The sequence below is a fragment of the Kryptolebias marmoratus genome, linkage group LG14 (genome assembly GCF_001649575.2).
Source record: "Kryptolebias marmoratus isolate JLee-2015 linkage group LG14, ASM164957v2, whole genome shotgun sequence".
NCBI classification, from domain to species: domain Eukaryota; kingdom Metazoa; phylum Chordata; class Actinopteri; order Cyprinodontiformes; family Rivulidae; genus Kryptolebias; species Kryptolebias marmoratus.
Window position 1 is genome coordinate 13,368,987 of NC_051443.1, and position 23,962 is coordinate 13,392,948.

Here is a 23,962-nt window from a genome sequence, read left to right on the forward strand (position 1 = left end):
TGCCCAACCTAGTTTTATGGAAAATTCCTATTATCTGTGAAAAATGGTAGCTTTAGGGGCCTATTGTGGGTTTGGGTGAGAACCGGGGCAAGGAAGAAAAGTTGCAGCAAGTAAAGAAGTGGAGTGCTCCTCTGGTGGATGTGGTGCAGATGCATCAATGGCTATCAGACGTAGATAAAAATAAATTTCAAGATTCAAGGCACGAGGCTTGTTACATCACCAAGAACAAATGCAAAAGAGCTGGAGCTCCTAATTTAGGGCCACCCTGCTTTTTAAATGCACTGCTTCTGAGCAAGAACTCCTCATAAAGAGCAGTGAAGAATAACTCCTCTCCCTCTGCCTGGCCAGTGGCCCACCTTCAGGTGCAGCTTAAACACAAAACTTATTTTTAAAGCTGTAAATGCAAAAGGGCAAGCCACTACAATAGATATGTAACTGGTAAGAAAGATGAGGATGAACAAAACTAGAAACAATAATGTCAGTGAAAGCTTAAAATCTTTGGACTGCACAAAACATTTTCAGATTTCTGTGAGTTTTGCTTCCAGAGTATGTCTGTCTGTTTTCGTCTCCAGTTTTTGGTTCAGATGTTTAGGAAAGAGGGGCTGCCTGGTTACAGTAACGTTAGAGATGGCCTTATTATCTGCGTTACTCATTCCCTCGCCCCCTCCTCCTGTCAAGAAAAGCTTTGTGTTTGCATCGATGAAAACAAATCCTTTTCTCTGACTTGTGCTCAACCAGTCAAAACAGTCTGACTCATCTAAATCTGATCTTTGAATCATTTTTATCTCACTTTTCCTTATGTAAGATGCACCTGCAGGAATTAATGGTGGCCCTGAGCGCTCAGAGCTTGACGAAACACAAACATAAACCTTCACCAGTTTGATAAGCCTGCAGCATTTAGAAAAAAACGAAAAGAAAACACAACAAACTAGAATAAATTACATTTTCAGCCACACTGCGGTGTGAATGCTGACTGCTGAATGGATTTGCTAAAATATGTTGAAAAAGCTAAAACTGAATTGTTGAAGTTAAAATGATCAGAACAAAAGCTGAAACAACCAGAACACGAGCTAAATCCAGCAGAATGCCAAAAAGCTCAAATAACCAAGCACTAACTAAAATGAGCAGAACAGTAGCAAACAGCTAAAAGCAGCCAAACAATACCTAGAAGCTGAAACCAGCAAAACGGTAGCTAAAATCAGTAAAACAGAAATTAAAATCTAAATGAAGCAAGACAGTAGCTAAAAGCTAAGAAGAGCATAAAAAGACAAAAAAGAGCAAATGTGCTGTAGCAGATTTTAAAGAGAACAATGTTTTTGAAGGAAGTGAAGAGATCCCAATGAATTTCAAAGAGGAATTGTTTTGTGATCAAAGTTAAATAATTAAAAAAGTAAAAAAGCTACAAATACTAAAAGTCATAGCACACTGTTTCTGAATGAGCTGAACGTTTTGATAGATGAGTGATTAGTAGACTGATTGCAAAGAGAAAAATAAAAACACAAGGAACAAACTACAAACAGGAAAACAATTGCATGAATGTTAAATCAGCCTTCTCACAAATAAGAATTGAAATAAATCTGCAGTGACACAGAATGCAACTGAGTAATTTCTAAGTTTTCTAAACATTCCCACTGATATCACACGGGTACAATTGAAACAAAAATGTACCACGAGTCATGTGGTGATAAGAAATTAGGAACCACTTGTCATGTTTTTGAAATTCTAGCTTTGTTTAGGAATGGAAAAATCTAAACCTCTGTCAACATTTAATGGTTTTCCTCCCACTGTGCTTAAAGCAAACCTTTACACCTCTGTTAGTTTCAGACTACACAGTTACTCTAGCAGAAAAATGATAAAATTACTGTCTTAGGCGCCCCAGGTTTCACAGGAAGTGCTACAGCACCCAGAGAGTAAAATATACACATCCATCTTGTCGAGATACTTTTAAATGTGCTGAGAGGAGATGAAATGGATCATTGTTGTCCAGTTATTTTGTCTTTGTAGCAGGTAAAGCAAAAATCTAATTGGCAATTATTCTTAAAGCTAATTTACTTTGTGTAACCTTTCTTAAGATACCCCTGATTGGTGTTTTGTGACCCGCAGTGGGTTCCCGACCCCCAGCTTTAGGAACCACTGCTCTGGACGGCAGTGAGTATTCAGACTTTCAGTGAACCAGCAGCCTCACCAGAGCTTTGGACTCCTCTTCATCTTTGAAGTAGCAGAGCTGATCCCCTCGCAGCACAAACCAGCGACTGTGCCAAGTCTTGACGAACCCCCCTTGCTTCCTGAGCCACCCGCACCTAATGACATCTGACCTTTGAACCTCAGTGCCGGACTGACCTCCGCCGCGCTGAGGACTGCTGTGGGACACACAATGGTCGTCCATTACAGCAACTCCAATCTGCAAACAAAAACAGCATTTTAACCAGATTTGACAAAAAAAAAAAAAAAGAAGCAGGAAGTTCTGTGAATAACACCTTTTAAAGAGAAGCGATTTTCACTTTTTTATTGCTTTTCTTTTGCATGTGAATGAACATTTTTTAAAATAATGTTCCTTAAGTTTGCATTTAGACAGATTTTGCAAGAAACCAAAAAGAGATTTGGAGCTGTGGGATGAAGAATTCATCAACTGGATAATAAGTATACAAATCAAACCTTTTCTTTTTCCCTGTCACCCACCTACATACTGCCAGATCTCTTCTGTGTTTCATTTTTACTCTGTGCTTTCAATTCCTAAAACTTGTTATGTTTTTAATCTAAAAGACCTTTTTTTTCATCCAGTAGACGCAAACTGTTCTGAATTTTGTGGCATCCATCTATAGAAAATTAAATCTACTAAATTCTTGATTTTTATTGCCCACTGCAAACATGAAAGGCGAAAGACTGAAAGGTGAGCCATCACGTAAATGCCTGTCTTTGTGTGTGTGTTCATTTGCTGTCTGTTAGCAAACTATTTCACAAACCAGCGGATGGATTTCGATGAAACTCTCTGAAAGTAATCACTGGATGCACTTTTACAACTGATTAACATTTCGAGTGAGCCCAGTATAAGATGGCTGCCACATCTAATAGACCTTAATAAACACAAAAATGACTGTAACTCACTCAGTTTTACAGATATTGAGCTAAAATAAGCCCTACTGCACAATGTACAATACCAAAAAAAAAAACAGAAATACCAAACATGAGCAGTGACTCTCATGTAATGTGTCACCATAGTAACACTGAAAGAGGAGAAAAAGCTGCCATAGATGGACAAGAGTGAGATCTAACATGCGACCATCGTGTTAAAAGCTCTATTATATATATTTTTTCAACTGAAACAGAAATTTAGCACCCCAAACTTAAATCAAACCGATTAGCAAATTAAAAAAACGTAAAATGAAAGAGAAATAAAGTAAGTCAGTCAGAACTCTTCCAGATGTCAGCCTTTCAAACTTAGTCAGTTTTCGCTCAAAGTTTCAGTATGAATACAGAAAGAACTCTCCATCGGCCATGTAAAAAGTGATGTCAGATGAGTACACAGTACAATGAAACGTGATACCAAGACGTTTTGAAATCCAAAGTTGGAAGTGAAAATGTGTCATTAAATTTAGGTTGGATGTTCTGGTTTTGTTCCTCTGTTACTGTCTATCTGGTTCCATATCAATCAACACCAAAAAGAGTCCAGCACACGCTTGGAGCAGGATTCCTGCTCGCAAACAGTCCTCTGCGTCCAATAAAACGTCCCACACATCTTGTTTCCATACCAACACGTGCGTACCCCTGCATCCCTCAGTGACATGTGCCGAGACAGCTGCTGTCAGCTTCGAGCGGTGCCGTGCTGTCCGTGGCTCTGGTGCTGCTTGGTTTGGTGGATGTCCAAGCAGCCCACAGGTCCAGATGAGGACCAGATGCAGCTCAGTGAAGTTCTAAGGTAGCGGTGGAGCAAGTGCAGCAAAAAGAGGTAAGAAAAAAAAATCCAAACCCCTCTCTGGTCATATGCTATCCAAGTAAACATACCGGGAGTTTGTGTTCATGTACATACATGCTCCATCTTCTGCATTCTTTTAGGAAGTAGCTGTTTTTGACTACATTCTGAGAGCTTCAACCTATTAATTACCTTTCATCTACATTTATCAGCTTCATCTTTGGTTTTTATGTGGGCACAAAGGAGAGGGGGATTTTTCTTTCAACAGTGAGATCAGGTCATAAAAGAACCCCCCTTTAGTGCTCTGGGAATATTTAAAGAGATGGTTCTAATCTTTTGAACTCAGAGTTTAAAAGAACATCTACTTGTTGTGGGTTGCTCTTTTAACGAGATTAGGTTATTTCTGATAGAACTGACAAGCTAGTGACTACGCTGAGATCAAAGTGGAGTGGTGCCGCCAAATTTCGTAGCCATTCATGGCAATGCCATTTTATAAACCTTTACGCCACCGTCAGTTTTGCATTACGCAGTCATTCTTGCAGAGATATGACGATATTCCAGCCAGAAGGGCTTCAGACTTTACTGAAAGTGCTGCTGCCACTATTTACGCTTGCAAGTAGCCACAGAACAGCTAGCTGTATCATTTCTAGCGCAGCCTGAGGTACTTCCAGCAGCAAGATCACAGTAATTCTACCAGAATAGCTGTGTGACTGTCAGCGATGTAAGAGTTTATATTAAATGTTCATAGAACCCCACTTCAGATGAAACGAACTGTCCCTTTGAAGATGGAGAAAGTTCTCTGCATCTCTATCCACGCACCCACTTAAATGTACATAGGATCAAATAAATGCACTCTTAAAACAAATCTGATAGTGATAGTAATGTTTCTCACACATTTTTATTTTGAGGAGTGGTCACAGCTTCACACTTTCTGTACCGGCCACAGATAACAACACCGGCGGGACTGAGCCATGCCATTGTATGAAGGGAACCTGCAAATAACTCCAGGCAACCTTGGTGTAAATAACTTGGAGGTGGCTGACAGTCGGAACATTACAACAAATTTACAGCACGCTGCGGTTTTGTCCAGGAGAAATATTTTCCAATTCAAGAGGTACGAGAACAGATGTGAATATTTTGTTGAGACCACAAACTGGAAGACAGTCAGAGGTTATGCTTCTTTTTTTAAAAATACTTATGCAGCTGATTATTTTTGACTTTGTGAAGAATAAAAAAGTGCAAAAGAGAAAAACAGTGAATCTTCCTCCATAACTCTAATTCATATGAAGCCATTTGTCGTTGTGGAAACCTGATCTCTCCCGTGAACCCAGCCAGGTGTGGCTCTGAGCGTTTTTTTTATGAAGCAACTGCAAAAACACATAAAGCCAGGTCTGTTGTGTCAACTCAGCAGGCTGAAAACGGTGTGCAGAAGATGCATGCCACGTCCCTATAAAACACCTGTGAGTAGATGTATGTGGAGTCTATTTGTGGCTGAGTTTTATCCCCTGAGCCAAAGTTTCCAAAATAAGCAGGGGAACTAGATAAGTTAAAATAATGATTTTTTTTTCCCCTAGCAAGGACAATTTCCAGCAAGGTTTGAAAAGACAGAAAACTGTGAAACAGGATCCCTTCACAAGGCAAATTTGAGACACTTGAATGAGATTTTTATTGCATTTCTATTTTTATTGCCTTCTCAGTCTTTCATGTAGTTGCCTCTGGGTGTGTTTTTCTGCCTGTCTTTTAGCAAAATATCTCGTGAACTAGAGGACTGATTTTAATGAAACCCTCAGAAAGTAATCATTGGATGTACATCTATAACTGATTAATCTTTGGAGTCAATCCAATTTAGGATGGCCGCCAAAGTTCATCATCCTTAGCAAACACAAATATGGCTATAACTCGGTCAGTTTTACAGGTTTTGAGTTACAGTTCGGTCTGGTAGTAGCTCAGAATCTTTCACAGCTCACATTTTAAGCACTCAAAGCTCACTCAAGATTTTTGTTTAAAATTTTGGCATGCAAGTTGGCAGGCGATGCCTTCAAAAAATGTTAGTTTCGTCCTTAAACCGATTCTTAAAGTTCCTTCTTTACAAAACAATTTTAATGATGTCAAGAGTGATCTCTGCAGAAATACTTTTGCGTCTCCAATTCGATTTCCAAAGGAACAATTAGGTGTCTGAGCTGCCATCTGCTGAGCCCAGACATTTTTGTCAACACTTCATGCAGTCTCAGCTGTTCAAGACTTCTTCGGTTTGAGCCTTTTTTCCAGGATGTTCTCACAGCCCGCCTCTGAACTTTTACCATTCTTAGAAGTCGGTGGGAAGAGGCGCTCTGACCTTCACCATAAACGACAACAGCTCGGTGTACGGCGGAGACAGATGCGTGCATAAACACTGTGCACACAGAAACGACAGCTTCAAACCAGCCCTCTGAGGTTTACCGGCATGCAATTTCTCAGCAGGGCGCAACATAACTGCGGCTCGGCAGCAGCAGTCACACAAAAAAAAAGGGCAAATTTAAACTTCTCAAGTACAAGAGAAAAGTTTGGATCTGTGAGGGGTACATATCCTTCAACTGGGTGTTGCTTTGCTTCTATTCAAGGATTAAAGCAGATCTCTGTGTCCATCAGTAACCCACACTCAGGCAGACAGTGTCAGACTCAGGGACGTCTAGTCATTGATTTAAAAATAAGTGGCCTGGACAGCATTATCCCATCAACACTATGGAAATAAGGACATCTTAAACTTTAATCAAGATGAAGAATTAATGAGACTCAAATATCTTTCAGATGAGATGCCACAGACGGTCACTAAACCATGCACACAGAATCAAGATTTCAGTGCTTACACAGACTGTTTGTTCCCGTTATGGGAAAGTCCTACAGCCCAGAGCACACAAAAACCCCGAGCTGCTGTTTGACACGTCTTTGTTTGAATTGTGTGGCTCCAGAGGAAAAAAAAAGAAAAAAAGGTTGAGGCTTTTCCTCACTGTGTAGCTTCTCTTTTGGGAAATTAAAGTTGTGCTAGTTGTGTTTTTTTTAGGCTATAAAGATTGCTTTATGATCTTCTGGCCATAGTGGGGAATTTGGGAATTTTTTGTGTCCACAGGAAGTGGCGGGTTACAGCAGCAACAAGATGCACCGCTGGGAGAAAAGTGGGCTGTGGTTGTGCAGCACCGCAGGCTGGCATTGAAACAAATTAGCCAAATGTATTTACTGACAGCATGGGATTGATTTTAACAAATAAACAGTCCACATATATAAACATTACAGGGGTTTTTTTTTAGATGAACATCCTCAACAGCCTCAGTGAAGCTGGATTTATATTTGATGCAGTGGTCGTAGCCCAAACAAATTGTGATATCACAAACAACCATGAGCGTCGGCAACCTTCAATGTTTCTTATTCTACTGGAACTGCACTAAAAATTACAGAGGAAGTGCACCATTTGTACAAACACTCATCTCACAGTTTAAAATTTTAGATATTGTTGTAACATAATGTAATAATTTTACCTTCTTAGACTTTGATGGTTATTGCAGATGCCTGTAGCAGCTGTCTAGCTTGCATTGTCTTACCCAGCGCTTCAGTTTCAGCGCATGACAAGTTTCAAAAATGTACATTACTGAACAAAATAACACTGAAACATCCAATATGCCCAACACTGAGACACTGCTTGTGACAGTTCTGCTAACTGTGAACCGTTCAGTGGCACACTTAGCATATACATCTCACAAAATCTGTTACCACTTTGGTGCAAAGAGTCAAAAAAATCTACAGTAAGAACATGCCACACTAACTAAACATGTGTGTGATTTGATTGAGAAATCAGGACGGTGTTGTTTTGATGTTGAAACAAAGCCTCACGTCAAATGTGATATTTGTGTCTTTAGGTCAATGTGTCTAAATAATAGCTACAAATGAAAAAACTTTCAGAAAAACAGATCAGTTTAGGATTTTTTTTTTTTCAATTTAGAGTTATGGTTTGTTATTCTGTTGTCTGTTTGGACTTTCCAGGTTTTGTTTTTTTTCAGATGATTCACATTTTGAAATCATTCTTGGGAGATTAGTTGACTTTTCTTTGTGTTTCATTGTGGGAAACTTGTCTCCTTGTATGCTCGGTTAAATTAAACTGCCTACCTTTAGTTTACGCCTGTGTTTTAGCTGATTAATTGCTCCTCTCGTGTGTGTCACGAGTTAATTGCCTCTGTCAGTACTTAAGGCTCCTCAGCTCTTTATTTTACTGCCGGGTGATAATTTGCTCAGAATCAGCTTCGGTTCTCAGAAGTACTCAGATCCCACAGCTGGCCTGAGATGGTTTGTAATGTATGAGGCTCTTCTGCTGCGCTCTCACCTTGTGGACAAGGAGGAATTGAGTTGATTTGGGTTTCATGAGAGGGAAAGAATTAAGAGACACACTGGCTAAAGTGGTGTTAAACATGGACAGGGTGGAGTTTTTTTTTTCCTGATCAGACAGTGAGGAGGCCAGTTCTTGTTTCTAAAATAACTAACATCAGAGTTTTCAGTAGGACTTCATTCGTGCTTGAAGGAGAACACCAAAAGCAGTGTGTTATTAACAGACAGGACTCGTTTTACTTTCACTAGTGACTTTGGGGACAAACGTGGACTGCAGTGTCCTACTGCTCCAACTGCACAAACAACTTCACAGAAACCTTTATTAGCCCTGACAGGCCACACGACATGTTCGCCTGGCATGGGAGTCAAATCAAGATCTCCCACTTGTAAGCTCGTCTTACACCCGACCAAGCCAAAGAGTGAGATTTCTGTGACGATGCCACAAGCATTACTTTTGAAAGAGCCGCTGTTTTCCATCTATAGTCTGACACTTTAGAAGCCACTAAGCAACTCGGCACATTTGAAAATTGCCCGCATCTTATTATAACAGCAAGAAGCCACTGCGAAAACAAGAGAGGAAACATGGTCTTCACATTGTCAGTCAGTGCTGTCAGCCCTTTAAATATCCCCAAGTTTACAGCTGGCACAGCATAGGGCCTGCAACCACATGTGTCAGAGACAAATATAAACCTCGGCTGCGAGCGCTACCTCTCGGAGAGAGTGCTCTGTCGCTGTTCCACTTCTGCCATAAAGACACAGGTGAGAGGAGAGCAACTTCCCTGCTGCACCGTTGCTGTGTTAATCACTAGAGAGGATGTGAAACAGGAAGGCAGACGCAGATGGAAACACTTGCTAAATAAAAAAAAAAAAAAGAAAAAAGTGTAGTGTCATACAACACACACACACATAACTCCGGTCTGCCATGATTTACTCAGGCTGAGGTTACAGGGAGGTCAGGATCTGAGACAGCCCTTCATTACGGGGGTAAGTTCTCCATCAGTCACTGCCCACACAGCTCACCGTGAGTCAATAAAGTGGATGGATGGACTGAAACGGGACGAGATGAAAGGAGCTGTGGTGGTTAATATCACAAACACAAAAAGACTGATTCATGGAGATAATGTCCCCTGGTGTAAGCTGCTTGTTGAGTCACTGTCTATTTTGTCTCCACACCAGCTCAGACGCCACATGTGCCCATTTAAACTCCTAAATGATACACTCATTCTCCCCACCGCCGGCATCCATGGCTCTCCCTTTCTATTTTCTCTTATGCCATTTGCCACAGAGTGTCTGCGATCTGAGCAGCAGGAGAGCGTCAAAACTCCTTGTCTACCGCTGACTCATCCTACATGTGTTCGCTGTTACAACTGAAAGAATAACACTGCTGACAGGGCTATTTTTTTTTTAAATGTGAATGCTGGTGAACACATGAGAATATTTCTCAGACAAAATCAGAAGTTGTGCAAGATGCTGCACGATCAAACTGTGAGGAAAAACAAATTAAGACTTGCTGAACATAGGATTTTTTTTTTTTGGAAGGAGGAAGCCAATCTTATTCTGTGTTTTAAGCTTCGTATCTAGAGGAGAAGCTGTTGTTTCTATTAATAACACAAATCTTGCAAAGTGGAACTGAAACAGGTGTTCCTCTGCACTGATCTAGCCGTCCGTTCTTATGTGCAACTGTTTGCTTTCAGTTCTGTGTGAGTTTCTAAGCCGCGGCTCAATCAAGACTCTGTTTTATTTGTGCACGTGTCTTTATGCACAGTGGGACTCCCTTGCCGTGTTGTGTCTGTGCTGCTGGATTACTTAGGGTGCTTTCATCCCTTTCGTGTTGCATTTCTGTGTGTCTGTCCACTGCTGGCAACAGTTCACAGAGGTGCAACATAAAATTTTTTGCCAAACAACATCAACAACAAAAGACAAATTTGGAAGTAAAACCACAAAGTGCAGAGAAGAGCGGCACGCAGTGAGGCAGAGACATTTCAAACAGAAAGCAAAACAGCAGCGGGGACTCTCACATTCAACTGCATTAAGTTCAGTTCAATCCAATTATAACTCGGTTCAACCGAATGTAGTCAGATCATATTTGAAATTAAATCAGCCATACCCCAGTCCAGTTTAATATAATCAAATCCAATTATAATTTTAATTAATTCCACCCTATCAGATTTAGTGTTTAAAAATTAGTAAAAAAAAATTTAAAAGTCACATATGTAAAGGTTGTCTTATCTAAAAATGCCAACAAATTAAATGGAGTTGTGACTTTGATTATTCCCTATCTTGAGCATGCAGGGGTGGCGGCCATGATTTCTTCTTAACAAGCAGACCTCCAGTACAAACAGACTCAAAAAGGGCAGCTATTGGCCACAAGATCCTATAATATTTTTATAAAACTGATGGACTCTGCAGGTATTTATAGTTGTCTGGTTCCATTACAACTGGCTAAAAGGTGAGTTCAGAATTGTGCTTGTTTTTCGTAATTACAGAGAGTTAAGGAATCAGTCAGTCTGAAATGGGATCAAGAATTTGGGTTATCCAACAAAAGCAGGTGACGGTCCTGACAGCGTGCAGCCCGGGAGGGCCACAGATCTTATCACAAAGGCAACAAAGCTGAACGAAGCTAAAGCACAACGCCAACACAAGAAGCTCACATTCTTTCACCGACTTCTGAGGCCGCCCATGAACAGCAGCAATATGGGCTTTTGTTTGCGAACTACAAACTCAGAGCCATGTTGCAGAACCATGCGTGAAGCCTTTAAATTACCTTTGCCTCACCGTCCCACCCATTTCTCAAACAAATTTGAGTAAAAAAAAAAAAAAGTTCAAGTACAGTCATGTAGAAAGTTGGAGCATTAAGCCTTTCTTCATCAGATCAATATACTGTGTGCATTTTTATGCTACAATTAGGGTACCAGTGCCACTATCACATGTGTGTGCCATAAAGAAGGCGTACCTGGGTTATGTCAGACACTTTTGACTCTGAACAGTTTTGAGTGTTGCTAAGCATTTGCTCATTTGGTACTTTGCCTGAAATGTTATTGAAACAAACTGTGTTTATGTCTAAGTTGTTCTCCGGAAAGCATATTTCTCAAAATGTCAAACTTCGTCTCATAACATTGCACTTTTCGAACCAGTCTGAGTTCCAGTTTTTTGCAGCAGCAGCTTCACTCCGCCTGCCCCCACCCCCACCCCCACCCCACCCTCCTCTCTCCTGTCTGAATAAACAGATATCTCAAAGTTAGATCAGGGAACAGTCGAGTGCAGCAGCTGACACGGGGAACCTGATCCCTGGGCTTTCCAGCAGCACAGCCCGGGCGCTGCAGACATTCTTGGCACGGAGGGGTCATCATCCCTGGTTTTACCTCAGCTCCTACTCCGTTTCACATCTTCTTTTTCCATTAACACACCAGGCCGGTGTGACACGGGCAGCAGATATGTATTTTCTATTCCTCTGAGACATTTCATCAACGCTTCAACCTTGGCGTTCCAGCTCATCTTTTCCTTATTCTCCTTTTTTTTTTTCGTTGCCTGCTGTTTCAGTTTAGATTTGCTGCGACCAGCTGCAATCCTGGCACATGCATCAGAGACAACTGAGTTCGAGTTTGTTTGACTAAGATAGTGCCAAACAGGAAGAAAGGAAATATAATGGTTCCATCATTTCTGAGTAATGCTTCCGAATGATATTATACAGAAAATACCACAATGATGTAAGGTTCTAGTCTAATGAAGCCACACGTGTCATGGATTTTAATAACATTTGTTCTTAATGAATCTGCTTTTCAGCTAAATCAACTAGAACACACATAAATGAAAACTTCAGTTTAACATTAAAAGTGCTGCCTTTTTACACAAAACTCATCTCCAAGGATACCTAATTGTACTTATTTTTATGTGTCTCTTGGATCAACATCTTCATATGGGGCATCCAAAGTGTGAAAATGTGAATGTGGCAGGAAAGTTGGCACACACACATAAACATATATAACAGACGTAACAGCCTCAAACTGTGGCACACCCACCTTATAAACAGCCAGGATCCTTCAGCTCTGATGCTCAGCAAACGTATCCACTCCTGTGACAGGTAGTCAATCAACAGCACCACAAATCCTCAGTCTGAGCTGCTGCTGCTGCTGCTGCTGCTGCTGGTTCTCCCCTCCTGGATGGACTCAGAGCGTACAGAGTGGATTGAGTTCTCCAAGGCTCAGAAGAGCTGCTAGAAACTTATCCCCACCTCCAACACACACACACACACCCCTGACCGCTCACACCATCTGCATTCTGAGAAAGTCTCCCCTGTGGACAGGATGACTGTGGCGGTCAGCAGAGACACACATGGGAGCCACTGTTCCAGCTGAGGTCCTGCCCAGAAACATGCACACACACACACACACACACACACACACACACACACACACACACACACACACACACACTCACATAAACACACTCAAACCCACAGAGACACAGCAATGTACACACTCCCGACTCCTCTAGTCATCCTGCTGGTGAGGCAGCCACGCTCAGTCTGTGTGTGTAGTGGTTACACAGAGGAGGAGGAGGAGGAGAAAAGGAGGAGGAGAAGAGGGAGGAGGAAAGTATATATTTGAGGAAGTCTCAAAACAAGGGCTCTGACCGAGCTGTGCACCACCGACGTTCTCCTTCATTTCACATGAAAGCTCGGAAAGTTCCCGTCTTTTAAACTCTCGCACACCGTTCAGCCCAAAACTCCATTTTCCTACAGGAACAGAAGCTGAGTTTTCCGTTCATCATCTGTGACTAATCCAGCTCACACACAAACACACACACACACACACACACACACACACACAAAGCCACCCCAGTTGTAAGGTGGCTTTGAGATGACAGAAACTAACGGCTGTGTGAACGCAGCTCCACAAACATTTATCTGGCCTCTCTGTCCTCGCTCTGGTGCAAACCCAGCTGTCCACACACCACAGAAAGTGCATTTTGTTTATCTGAGATCAGTCTAAATAGTTTCTGACTCCATTATTGGTCTAACTGAAGATTTTTCAGTCTGTAGTTTGTGTTTAAGCATCACAAGTAGAAATTAAATACCTTAGATGTTTTAAGAAAATCTTGCACAATTTGTGAATTACCTTTATTACTAAATCATAGCAACAAACTTAAAAGTTAAGATGATGAATATCTTTCAGAACATCTGACCTTTTTGTTTTTTTTTGTTCAGTATTTTTAAACGTTTTGCACCACCCTGTATTTCTAAGTTTCCTTTTGGATCTATGCCAGCATTTGAATCATTTTGTCGTTCCACTATGAAACTTCTTTCAATATTGCAAAATGTCCAAACAGGGATTTCACAATGTTTTACAATTACACTGTCTTTATTCTTTGTTCTGTATCTTTTTGTCTCCACTATTGTAAAAAAAAAGAAGCAAATATTTCATACACGACACAACAAATATGAATGTAACTCACAGAAATCAATCATGGGATGAACATTTAAAACTGAATAATTTATGGAGTCAGTCCCATTCAAGATGGCCGATACAGCTAAGTGACCTTATCAAACACAAAAATGGCTGAACTTTAGTCAATTTTACAGATATTGAACTCAAATTTTGTGTGGTAGTACCTGATATTTGTCCCGAACAGATACTCTGAGCTCTAACAGATCTGTTCTGTTTTTGTAACTTTGGCATTAACTACTGGAGTCAACTCTGCCTGTCTGTTAGCAAAATATCTCATAAACCACTGAACGGATTTTAATAAAACTTTCAGAAAACAGTCACTGAGTGTATATCTATAATTGATTGAATTTTCAAGTCAACCCAATTAAAGATGGCCGTCACAGTCAGCTGACTTCAGGAAACACAAAAATGACTACAACTCAGCCAATTTTTCAGATACTGAGTTAAAATTTTGTGTGCTAGTAGCCGAGACTCGTCCTCAACACATACTCTAAACACTACACATTACACAACTTTTTTCCTTAAAATTATAACTTTTTAACCAGCTGTTACAGTCAACACTGTCTGTTAGCAACATCTGGATATATAGCAAAGTCTTTGCATGAAACTGAAGGTAAATCTGACAGGTGAGAGGTGTAATGTGCTTTAGTCCCCGAAGAGCTGATGGAGGAGTTTCACTGAATGTGGAGAAGTTAATGCCAACAAATCATTAGGGTATTGAGGTTTTCGAGGCTCAAGGCTGGATGCATTATCTGTCTTTGTTCTGTCTGTCCTTTTGGATTTATCAGCTGCCGGAGATGTGAAAAGCATCAATATCTCTCAATGCGTTTCAGAGTACAGAAACGAGCTCTTGTGTGGAGAAATCCACAACAAGGCACACGTTAGAACTGAGAAAATGTAAAAACCTTGAGAACAATAACAACTAGGAATGATATGTTGTTCGTATTTAGCTGGTGTTCAGTTCGTGGCAGATATAAAGCAGCCTGTAAACGTTCGGTGTTAAGATCTGAGGACAAGTGCAGCCATCGCTCTGTACTCTGGTGTATTTCTGCACTTCACACTATAGTTTTAAACTGTGGGGCCCCCGGGGTCCGGAGACAGATGCCCCAGCAGCTCCAAAGAGCAGCGCTAAAAGCTTTGGAGAGGTGGCTTTAGGCTTTCATGCTCTGAAGCAGCGAGCACAGGGACCAGGAGCAGCTGGAAGCGTTAAAGTCTGTAAACGTGAACCTAAAACCTATATCTTCAATCTGGAAATTAACATTTATCATATTTATTTATTCATTACTTTATTTGTCTGTTGCGCACCATTTTTTCTATTTTTTCCCTCTCTTTCGTTGGCCTTATTGTTGTAACAAACTAGTCATCTAATAAATACTTTTAAAACAATGCTGCTGTAAATGTATATTTTGTGTGAATAACTGTTTGATTTATTAGTTAAATAAAAAAAATATCTCCAGTTTTAAAGCAATGCCACCTGCTTGTCTCTGTGCACAATTGTACACAAACTATGTTCTTCAGGGCTTTTGTGAAGCTGGCGTATTTTGATAAAGTTTTTGCTTGTGTGCGTGCGGTTGTGTCTGTTAGCGAAATATCTCAAGATCCACAGGACCAAATTTAGTGAAACTTTTTTAAAGCAGTCACTGGATGTACATCTACAACTCATCACCTTTTGGAGTTAATCCTATTAAAGATGGCCGCCACAGCCAGCTGACCTTAAGAAACACAAAAATGATTATAACACAGTGAGATTTACAATCCTGACCTGAAACTGATGTGGTAGTAGCTGAGACTGATCCCCAACACATATTTTGAGCACTGAACGATCGTGCGTGATTGTTTTATATTTTTGCCAATGACAATGTAGAGTCGAGTCTGACTGTCTGTTAGCAAAATATTCCATGAACCATAGCGTGGATTTTCATGAAACTTGTAGAAAATAATTACTCAATGTCCATCCACAACTCATTAACATTTGGAGCCAATCCGACTGAAGATGGCCGCCACAGTCAATTCATCTTAGAAAACACAAAAATGTCTATAACTCAGTCAGTTTTACAAACACTAAGCTAAAATTTGATGTGGTAGTAGCTGAGAGTGACACATACTCTGAGCATGAGGTTGCACATAACAGTATTTTCAAAAATGGCTCCAACTCTGTAGTTTCTCATAAGATGATCTAAACTCTGGCATTCCTTCGAGGAATGTTAGGGCTTTAATTTCTAAAGTGTCTGATGCATTTCCACGAATGATAGTGAAGATAATAATCCTGAAGATGGTGGTGATCTCTGACCTTTCAGGCAATCTGTGCTGTGAGTTTGGAAACATTAACAATCTAACAAGCTAAACTAAGATGCTGAACATTTCAAACAGTACATCATAGCATAGTAATATTCTTATTTTAAGCATGTTAGATTACCAGCATTATCAGCCAGCTGTTTCTAGTTGCTGAATCAAATCCCTGTCAGAATATCTGAAGATACATTTACTGTTAAATGCACTCATTTCTTCCAACATCCCTTCCAGCATTCCTTCCAACGGCGTGAGACTTTCCTGGTTGTTACAAGAAGATGGAGCAGATTAAACAAAAACAAGATGCCGAGAACAAACAACAGCGGGCCCTGAGCTCGGTCAGCGTGTTTTCTTATACTTGCAGCGTCAGGAATGCTGAACATGAAACACGGTGACCTTGTGACGTACAGAGGGGGCCGTCTGTAAACACACCGGATCTGCATCCTCTCCCGAGAGACCGGAGCTGATAGACGACTAATGAGATTAGAATGGAGGGGATTCTTCGGGGAAGAAGCTTTGGGAATGACACTTTTTTTGTTTTGTTTTTTTTCTCGATGAGCCTGCGGTTCTCATGGCCTTCCAGTCAGAGGTTTCGGACAGTTGGTGACTTCTGGAAAGATTAGGGAAAACCTTCTGGAGGCATGCACAGACAAGAAGGTTTTTCCTGTTTCCTTCAGCAGAAACTCATTCCCTCAGTTTTAGGAATTCAGATGGATTCATTCTGTCTATTTATAAAAACGTGTTTGTCAAATCATGTGATAGTGTAATGCAACTAGGGCTGGTTCTGATTTCAACACTTTCTGGCAAAAATTTAAACAAAGATTGAAATTAATCTGTTAACACCTTGGACTGTGTGATGGGGATGACTCTCAGTTACTACCATACCATATTGTAGTAGAGTTATAGTTATTTTTGTGTTTGCTAAGGTTGATGATCATACACCTTTCATGGCATTAGAGGATATTTGCTGGATTTGTATTCCAGTTTAGTCCAAAACGTGTCCAGATTCAATACGATTACAAAGTCAGTTCAACCCATTGATAATACAGTCATATCCAGGAAAGTATAAAAAACCAAGTTTGTAAAGACGATTTCTACTGAAGAAAATCAGCAGACTCAGCTGAAACTTCACTTCAACGCAAGCACAAGGCGGCAGGTGACAGTGGGGAGGAATGACTCCCTTTGAACATGAAGGAACCTTCAACAGAACCGAGCTCAGGCTGGATTAAAAGGCTTCAGTCAAATCCAAACGTTACTTCAGATGAACACTGACAAAGAAAGAAAGAAAAACACCTACAGAAGACTATCCCGTCAGGGTGTCTGGGACGAGCTCGTCAGTGGGTCCAACTGTGCACACATGTGCACATTTATGTTGCTTTCAAGTGCACTCGTGAAAAAAACACTCCGTCGACTCTTCAAACATGACTAAAAACAACTGAACTTCTTTGAATCCACACCTATTAATTAAAAGTGATCCAGACAAACTAAGAAGACAAGTATTTTCATTTAGTTCATATAAGAAATGCCCAATTTAGGAGATAATTACATGCATAAACTCCTCACATTATTAAAGATTTGCTCCAGTTTATGACAGAACATGATAATGATGATAATCTTAATGAGCTGAGCTAAAGAGTATATTCCAAAAAAAAAGAAAAATGGCTGTGAGACTCATGAGTCTGAGGCTGTATTCAGAAAGATCTTTATATATATATATATATATTTTTACAAATACTACTCCTCTGAGCTAAAATCATTCACTTTGAAATGCTGTGCAAAAAGATGTGGTCAAAATGTCACAGGTAAGAATCGTGCAGACATGAAAAACAAATCAATAGGTTCTTTGAATTTAAGAGGGCAATACTAGCTTCTAAAACTAATAGTGATGACATATTTAGAGATTACTGATGGTTCTCTTAAAAAAAATCATATGAATATATTAACATACAGTATATCAAAAAATTAGTTGGCAATAAAAGGCAAATTGCTGGTCAGAGGTGACATGTTTTCATTCTTTTGTCTGCTACAAAGTCACAAATTGAATCAAGTTTGATTTCCATCAAACAAAGCCAAGATTTGCCTGTATTGTAGGACATGAATTATCTATAAGCTGCTATATGTGGACGTAATCATGATCCATTATCCTTTCTGAGAGACAGTATAAGCTTTCCTTCTCACCAAGGTCACGTCTCATTCTCTTCACGGTGAAACACTGCCCTCTGCTGGTGGGGTTAGGATTCGGGTTTTAAGAAATTAAATGTTGCATCACGTGGGCTGTTATGTTAAGTTAAGTGTTCATAATCATTACTTAAGGCAAACAATTCCTGCCAGGCTTGTTAACAAAATGTGAATTTCAGGTGAAACAATATGGAAGGAAAATTAGAGTAACTAAATACAGAATAATACAACTTAAAGAGCTAATAAATAGGTGCATACCTCCTCAACAAAGTCTGTCATGAACAAATGGACAAACACTTACTCTTCAAATAAATCAATGTATTTCTAATATTAACCAAATACAAATCAAATGAATTTTTGTTTTATAGTGAAAATGGGTCAAATTCAACAATCTCAAAGTCAATACTGAACACATTGTTTTAGAAATAAAACAAAATACATTTCAAGATTTCTTTTTGTTCTTCCTTAAATCTCTCAGAATCACGGACTAACAGAAAAATAACATTTTAACATGCAGTCTCCTTAGAGCTGGTGTCAGCTGACAAATGTGCCTACTGTAAAAATAATGTCTTGAAATGGTTTTTAACCCATTTTGTCAAACATTTTCACTGTATTTCTCTCTGGATAGGTGCTTCAAATAATGTGCTGCTTGGAGAATAGGACAAATGTGTCGGGATGCACAGAAGAAAACCGAAAGAAAAAGGAGAAGATAATTAAAATTAAGGAAGTTTTGCCAGGAAAATATTCTTCTTCTTTTTTTTACCCAATGATTGATCGGGATGTCACAAAGCAAGTGTTAACATGAGCAAATTAGTAGATTTTAGGTTGGTGTCTCATGTTATGGCTCTGCAAACCACCGGAGGGCAGCATCAGTTATCAGTATGTAGTTTTTAAAGAATTGCTTTACAACACTTGTGTGTAGACGTTCATTCGACTCAGTCTGTGGCAGTCTGGGGTCAAAATGATCAAAGCTGAGACTAAGAGATGTTAACCAAGTTTTTCCAAAAAGTTACTTTGCAAAACTGCAACACTGAACCAGATTTTAGGGTAAAATCTGGTCTTTGAAATTCAAAAATCACCTGTTCACAAACATTAACGTAATGCAGCACTAACCTCCAGTTATATGGTTTGTAGGAGGTGCATCACATCCTTCATGAATCTTTAAACATTGCTTAGATTTTCTAAATTTGCTTTTAACCAATAAACAAGCACAGCAATGACTGAACAAACTTGCTCTCCTTTACACGTGCAAAAAAAATGTATATTTATATTCATGGAAACATGTCAAAATTTCAGCGAATTTACAGATTACCCTTAAAATGACCCCCGTCTTCACACCTCTTTAGTTAGGAAATATGAAGTGTATTGGTTTTATGTGACCTTTGGCACACATTACACACTTTGCTACAAGTTAGTGACAGGTGTTTTCAGGTAAAAATAAGTTTGGAATAGAGCAGAGTTCCAAAATCTTTCAAGTTTCCATCATCAAAATGACTAAAACCTGCCCTCCCTGCCTCCACGTGTCATGCAGAAGCTGAAAAGTTCCTCATTGCATCAGTCCAGGATCAGAGATCTGTCAGGTCACCAGAAGGTCAAGGCTCCAGCATCTTGTTTTGCTCCTGAAAGGGAGCCGAAAAGTTGATTTAATTCAAATCAGTAGCATGATGCACTTTTTGTTTGTTCCCAGAAGGCTCACTGTAGACATTCGCAATCAGTCTAATCGATCACATAGTTTAGTTTCCTTGTTTCCCGCCGACGTGTTGTCTCTAATAGACCTTGTCACTCTGCAGCCGCAGTAAACAACCTGCTGAGGGCAGGGCCAAACTGTAAATGCCAGAACATCTATTTGCAGTAAATCAGTGTTATTTACTACTTCATTCATGCACCTTTGTTTCTGCAGAGGCGGCAGTGACGTGCTCAGGGAGTCACATAGAAGGGTTTTTCTCACCATGGCTTTCCTGTTATTTTTCCAGGGTCCTTTGTTTGGTTGCGGGACGTCAGCCTGTCGGTTCTCAGGGGAGCGAGGGGAACACTTGAGCCTGAGGGCTTCACAGATTTGCTCCCATACCTGTCGGCATCTCCGAGTGTGTGTGTCTGTGTGTGCGTGCGTGTGTGTGTGTGTGTGTGTGTGTCACCTTGCCCTTGGGTTAAGTGGACTTGCAGTGGGACTTTTGTGTTTGAAAACACCTACATTTACTTTCCCGAGCTTAGCTTTAACCTCTGAGATACTTATTCTTTGAGTGTTTTTCATTGTTTGACACTTTGTGCTTTTACTCCAACTGCAACACACTGCTTTACTGTGTTCAGTTCAAAAATACGAAATAAGAAAAACAATCAGTGATGTTTTGCTTACATAAAACTAGCTGTACAATAATGATTGTTGAGGGAAATTCACAGGCAGTAGATAAAACAACAAAAGCAGTAAAAGCTTTGACTCTCTGGTCAATGGTGGAGCACATTTTGACTCCTTGTATCTTACTGAACCATGCTCTGAACTGGAAATAAAATAATCATTAGGAAAAAAAACAAAAACAAATGAAAGCTTATAAGAACTCACATCGCCCATCACCTTTCATGTTAGAGTTTTAGACTAAGATGCTCATCCAGTGATTTCTTTCTGCAAGTTTCATGAGAGATTTTGGTATCAGACAGACGCACAGATACAGATACAGGGGGAAAACATCTAATTACTAATTCCCCAAAGGAATAAAAATGACAAAGATGGTTTTTTTTTCCTCTGTGTGGTCATTAAAGTTCATGTAGTAGACTGAGCAGACAGTGATTCATGACAACCACTCAGCATTTTTAGACAAAATTAGATGATTATTCATTCAGTGAAGAGGCTAAAAGTAAGAGACTGATCATGAATTTTTAGAGAATTAGGTAAAAAATAAGACTAATACTGACTCAAGATCTTTTCCCACATGGTACAAGAAAAAATGTCCATATGGATGAAAACTTAATACACTAACATTTGTGTTTTAATGTTACATTTAGCACACTGGATACTTTTATTAAGTTTTCCTTTTTGACTGCCAAAGACAAGAACCTTCTTCCTTCATAGTTTTAAAAACAGAAAACCAATCATTTTATACATTTATTTATACAAGTTGTTCTGGTTTTCATCTAAAAACACTCTGATCAAACAGTAAAATTAAAGCAAAGCCAACAACAACAAAAAAATATGCTTATTTTCTATTGATTTATTGTCTTGGTTCCTAATTTCTTCTCAGTTAAAAGGATAAGATGATCTTGAAATTCTGTTTTTAACTGATGCAGATGCTAGTTTCAGATGAAGGGAGTTAGGTATTTGCTTCAGACCTACGTGCCATTCGAATAAAAACACCAGTCCTGAACAAAGGCGAGAGCTTCTGCGGCCGTAGGGCGCTCACGGACTCCAGGCTTTCGCAGCGTTACTTGGAAAAAGCAACAACAACAGAAAAAAAAAAAAAGAGAGAGACTTGCTTTAAATTCCCGTCCTGGGCAGACACAACAACAACAGGAAGAAGGGCCATTTTCACAGGTGTCAGGAAGCACAGGAAATAAACAGGCTGAATACTGGAAAACAGTTTTGTACCAGAAAGGGTCAGAGGTGAGGTTAATAGGAGATATAAATAGCTGGGTGAGACTTTTTATTTTTTTATTTTTTTTTGCTTTAGTTTGTCAAATATATTTGATAAATCTTTGATCACTTGCAGTTTATACTGTTGCACTGACTTTTTATAGTAGTTGAGAGAGGAAGAAAAGAGCAAATCAGATGTTAAATATGAACCTTTTTGATGTTTTATTCACATAAATGTAAAATACATTGAAGGTTTTACTTAATATTTTGCTTATTTTGTTAACTTATTATATAAACTGACAAAAAGACATTTTAAATGCTCTCCCACATTATAAATCATCTTTAAAGTATTGTAAAATGACATTTTCTGCAACAGAATAAAGGGCATTTTGCTCTTTTTCAGGACGCCAAGAGAGCAGATCATTTTCATAATCTAAGACTCAAGGCCGTTCTGAAAAGTTCTCATCCAGCTCTGCTCCTTTTTCCGATAACTCACGTCATGACTTCATGTGAATTTAGATAAGGCAGGAATTCCCTCTCCTCCAAAGACATCCTTTTAACATTTGGCACAGCTCAAAACACCCAGTTCAGCTGCACATAAATATAAAAATGTGTTTTTTTTTCTTCCATTTTCTGACTCTACAACAGGACTTTGGAGTTTCTCCGCAGAGAGATAATCTTCCCACACTGTTCGCACAACTCTGTCTGAGTCCAAGAACCAAGTCTGGCACAGGAAGGAGGAAAATGAGGAACGATTTTTTATTTTATTTTTTTTAATTTCAGCTGAAAGTTTGCAGAGATTTATTTGGTGGGACCCAGCAAACTGAACACCACCTGCATGATTTGAAAAAAGGCGAATAAAGTTGATGTCTGATCTCTGCTGCAGCGTTAAAATAAAGTGGCTGAAGTCATAATCTTTTTAGTTACATGTGATCCCATCGGCTTACATTTGCAACTCAGCACTGCTCGGGGTTTGATACCAATCCTATCATGTATTTACTATAAAACTGGACTAGAATGATGGATAAAGCAAGCAATCATATGTCAAAGGTCAGTTATAACTTTGGTTTTATTGTAAGATCATTTTCCACAAAGGAATGATGCTGTGTGCTTCAGAAACAGAATATTGTTTGGGAAAAATAGTGCTCAGTGAAACAAACAAAAAAAGATGCTGATTTCTACATTTCAGGTAAAGTTAAAGTAGTTTCTCTTCTCCTCTCATCTCAGCAGCAATGATACACAATAGAAAGGCACACCAGAAGACTTTGAAACAAACAAACCAACAAAAAACTGATAAAAACAAAATAAGAAGGGACATTTAAAAAGCAGGGAAAAAAATACACATTTATATAAAAGATAAAAACTGAAACAAGGACCAAACAGAACAAGAGATCTTTAACAGAACAAAAACATCCATTTGGGTTCATTTATAAGTTAATGCTACATCTCTACTGGACGGGCTCGTGCTGGTCAGCGAGGATTGAGCCTCTTTGGAGCAGTGGACCTGTCTGCGGTCTGTGCAGAGCTCACTTCTCCCGAGCCCACCTCAGCCCCTGAGAATAAAGCCAACAAGTATCCTTCAGTCCTACTTTATTCTTTTTTTTTTTCAGTTCAAATGTGTCTTGTATAAAAACTTGAAGACGTCTGATGGCACCCACCTGCTTGTGGCCCTGCAGTCTTCAGCTTGTTGGCGATTTTGGCAAAGAATGTGAGGGTGAGACAAGCCCCCGTCTCCCTGTCACAGACACCCCCTTTGCAGTTGCATGGCTTGCGGCACTCGACCCCGTATGTTCCATATGGGCAGTCTGCAAAAAAGAAAGAAAGAAAGAAAAAACACAACGCCAGTTTGTCATGTCAAACTCCAAGTCTTAAACATGGGATGGGATGTATTCTAATTAACCCAGGCTGCTCAGGTCTGCAGCCGTGCACCTAAAGGCATGAACAATAGGGGAGGCTGAAAGCATCACTGGGACCGAAACGCAGCACGCGGACATCAGCGTGAGCACGTACCTTTGCAAATGCCGTATTCGTCCCCGAAATCGTCCTCGTCCTTGTAGAACTCGCAGAAGAGCCCGGCTCCGCACTTCACGCCGTGCATGCCCGACACGGTGCGGTAGCAGTGCTCCCCTCTGGCGGCCGCGCACACCTGGCAACAGCCGCAGTCGTCCAGGACGGTCCGCGCGCACCGCTGCGTGCCGCCGCCCGCGCCGCCGCCCGCGCCGC

The 23,962-nt window shown here is 40.0% G+C and overlaps 2 protein-coding genes across 2 annotated transcripts in view; both read right to left on the minus strand.

Annotated features, from left to right (window-relative positions):
* arhgap24 (Rho GTPase activating protein 24) overlaps positions 1-12,792 on the minus strand; it is a 60,371-nt gene extending 47,579 nt beyond the window's left edge. The window contains exons 1-2 of the mRNA XM_017407950.3: positions 12,283-12,792; positions 2,186-2,401 (exon numbers count right to left, since the gene is read on the minus strand). Of these exons, the coding sequence (XP_017263439.1) occupies positions 2,186-2,386 (201 nt within the window). The 5' untranslated portion in view covers positions 2,387-2,401; positions 12,283-12,792. The remainder of the gene's footprint in view (positions 1-2,185; positions 2,402-12,282) is intronic.
* Positions 12,793-22,789: 9,997 nt separating this feature from the next.
* esm1 (endothelial cell-specific molecule 1) lies at positions 22,790-23,956 on the minus strand. Its single transcript, XM_017407570.3, has 3 exons — positions 23,750-23,956; positions 23,398-23,544; positions 22,790-23,292 (listed from the first exon to the last, which is right to left on the minus strand). The coding sequence occupies exons 1-3, from the start codon at positions 23,835-23,837 to the stop codon at positions 23,210-23,212; spliced, it is 318 nt and encodes a 105-aa protein (XP_017263059.2). The 5' UTR covers positions 23,838-23,956; the 3' UTR covers positions 22,790-23,209.
* Positions 23,957-23,962: the final 6 nt, after the last annotated feature.

What these genes read in the sequence shown, in the direction of transcription:
- esm1 (XM_017407570.3), bottom strand. Translation starts at nt 23,837, where the DNA reads ATGCACGGCGTGAAGTGCGGAGCCGGGCTCTTCTGCGAGTTCTACAAG. An exon ending in CGAATACGGCATTTGCAAAG is followed by an intron (nt 23,545 to 23,749) that starts GTACGTGCTCAC and finishes TCTTTTTTGCAG; the next exon opens with ACTGCCCATATGGAACATAC. An exon ending in GACTGCAGGGCCACAAGCAG is followed by an intron (nt 23,293 to 23,397) that starts GTGGGTGCCATC and finishes CTTTATTCTCAG; the next exon opens with GGGCTGAGGTGGGCTCGGGA.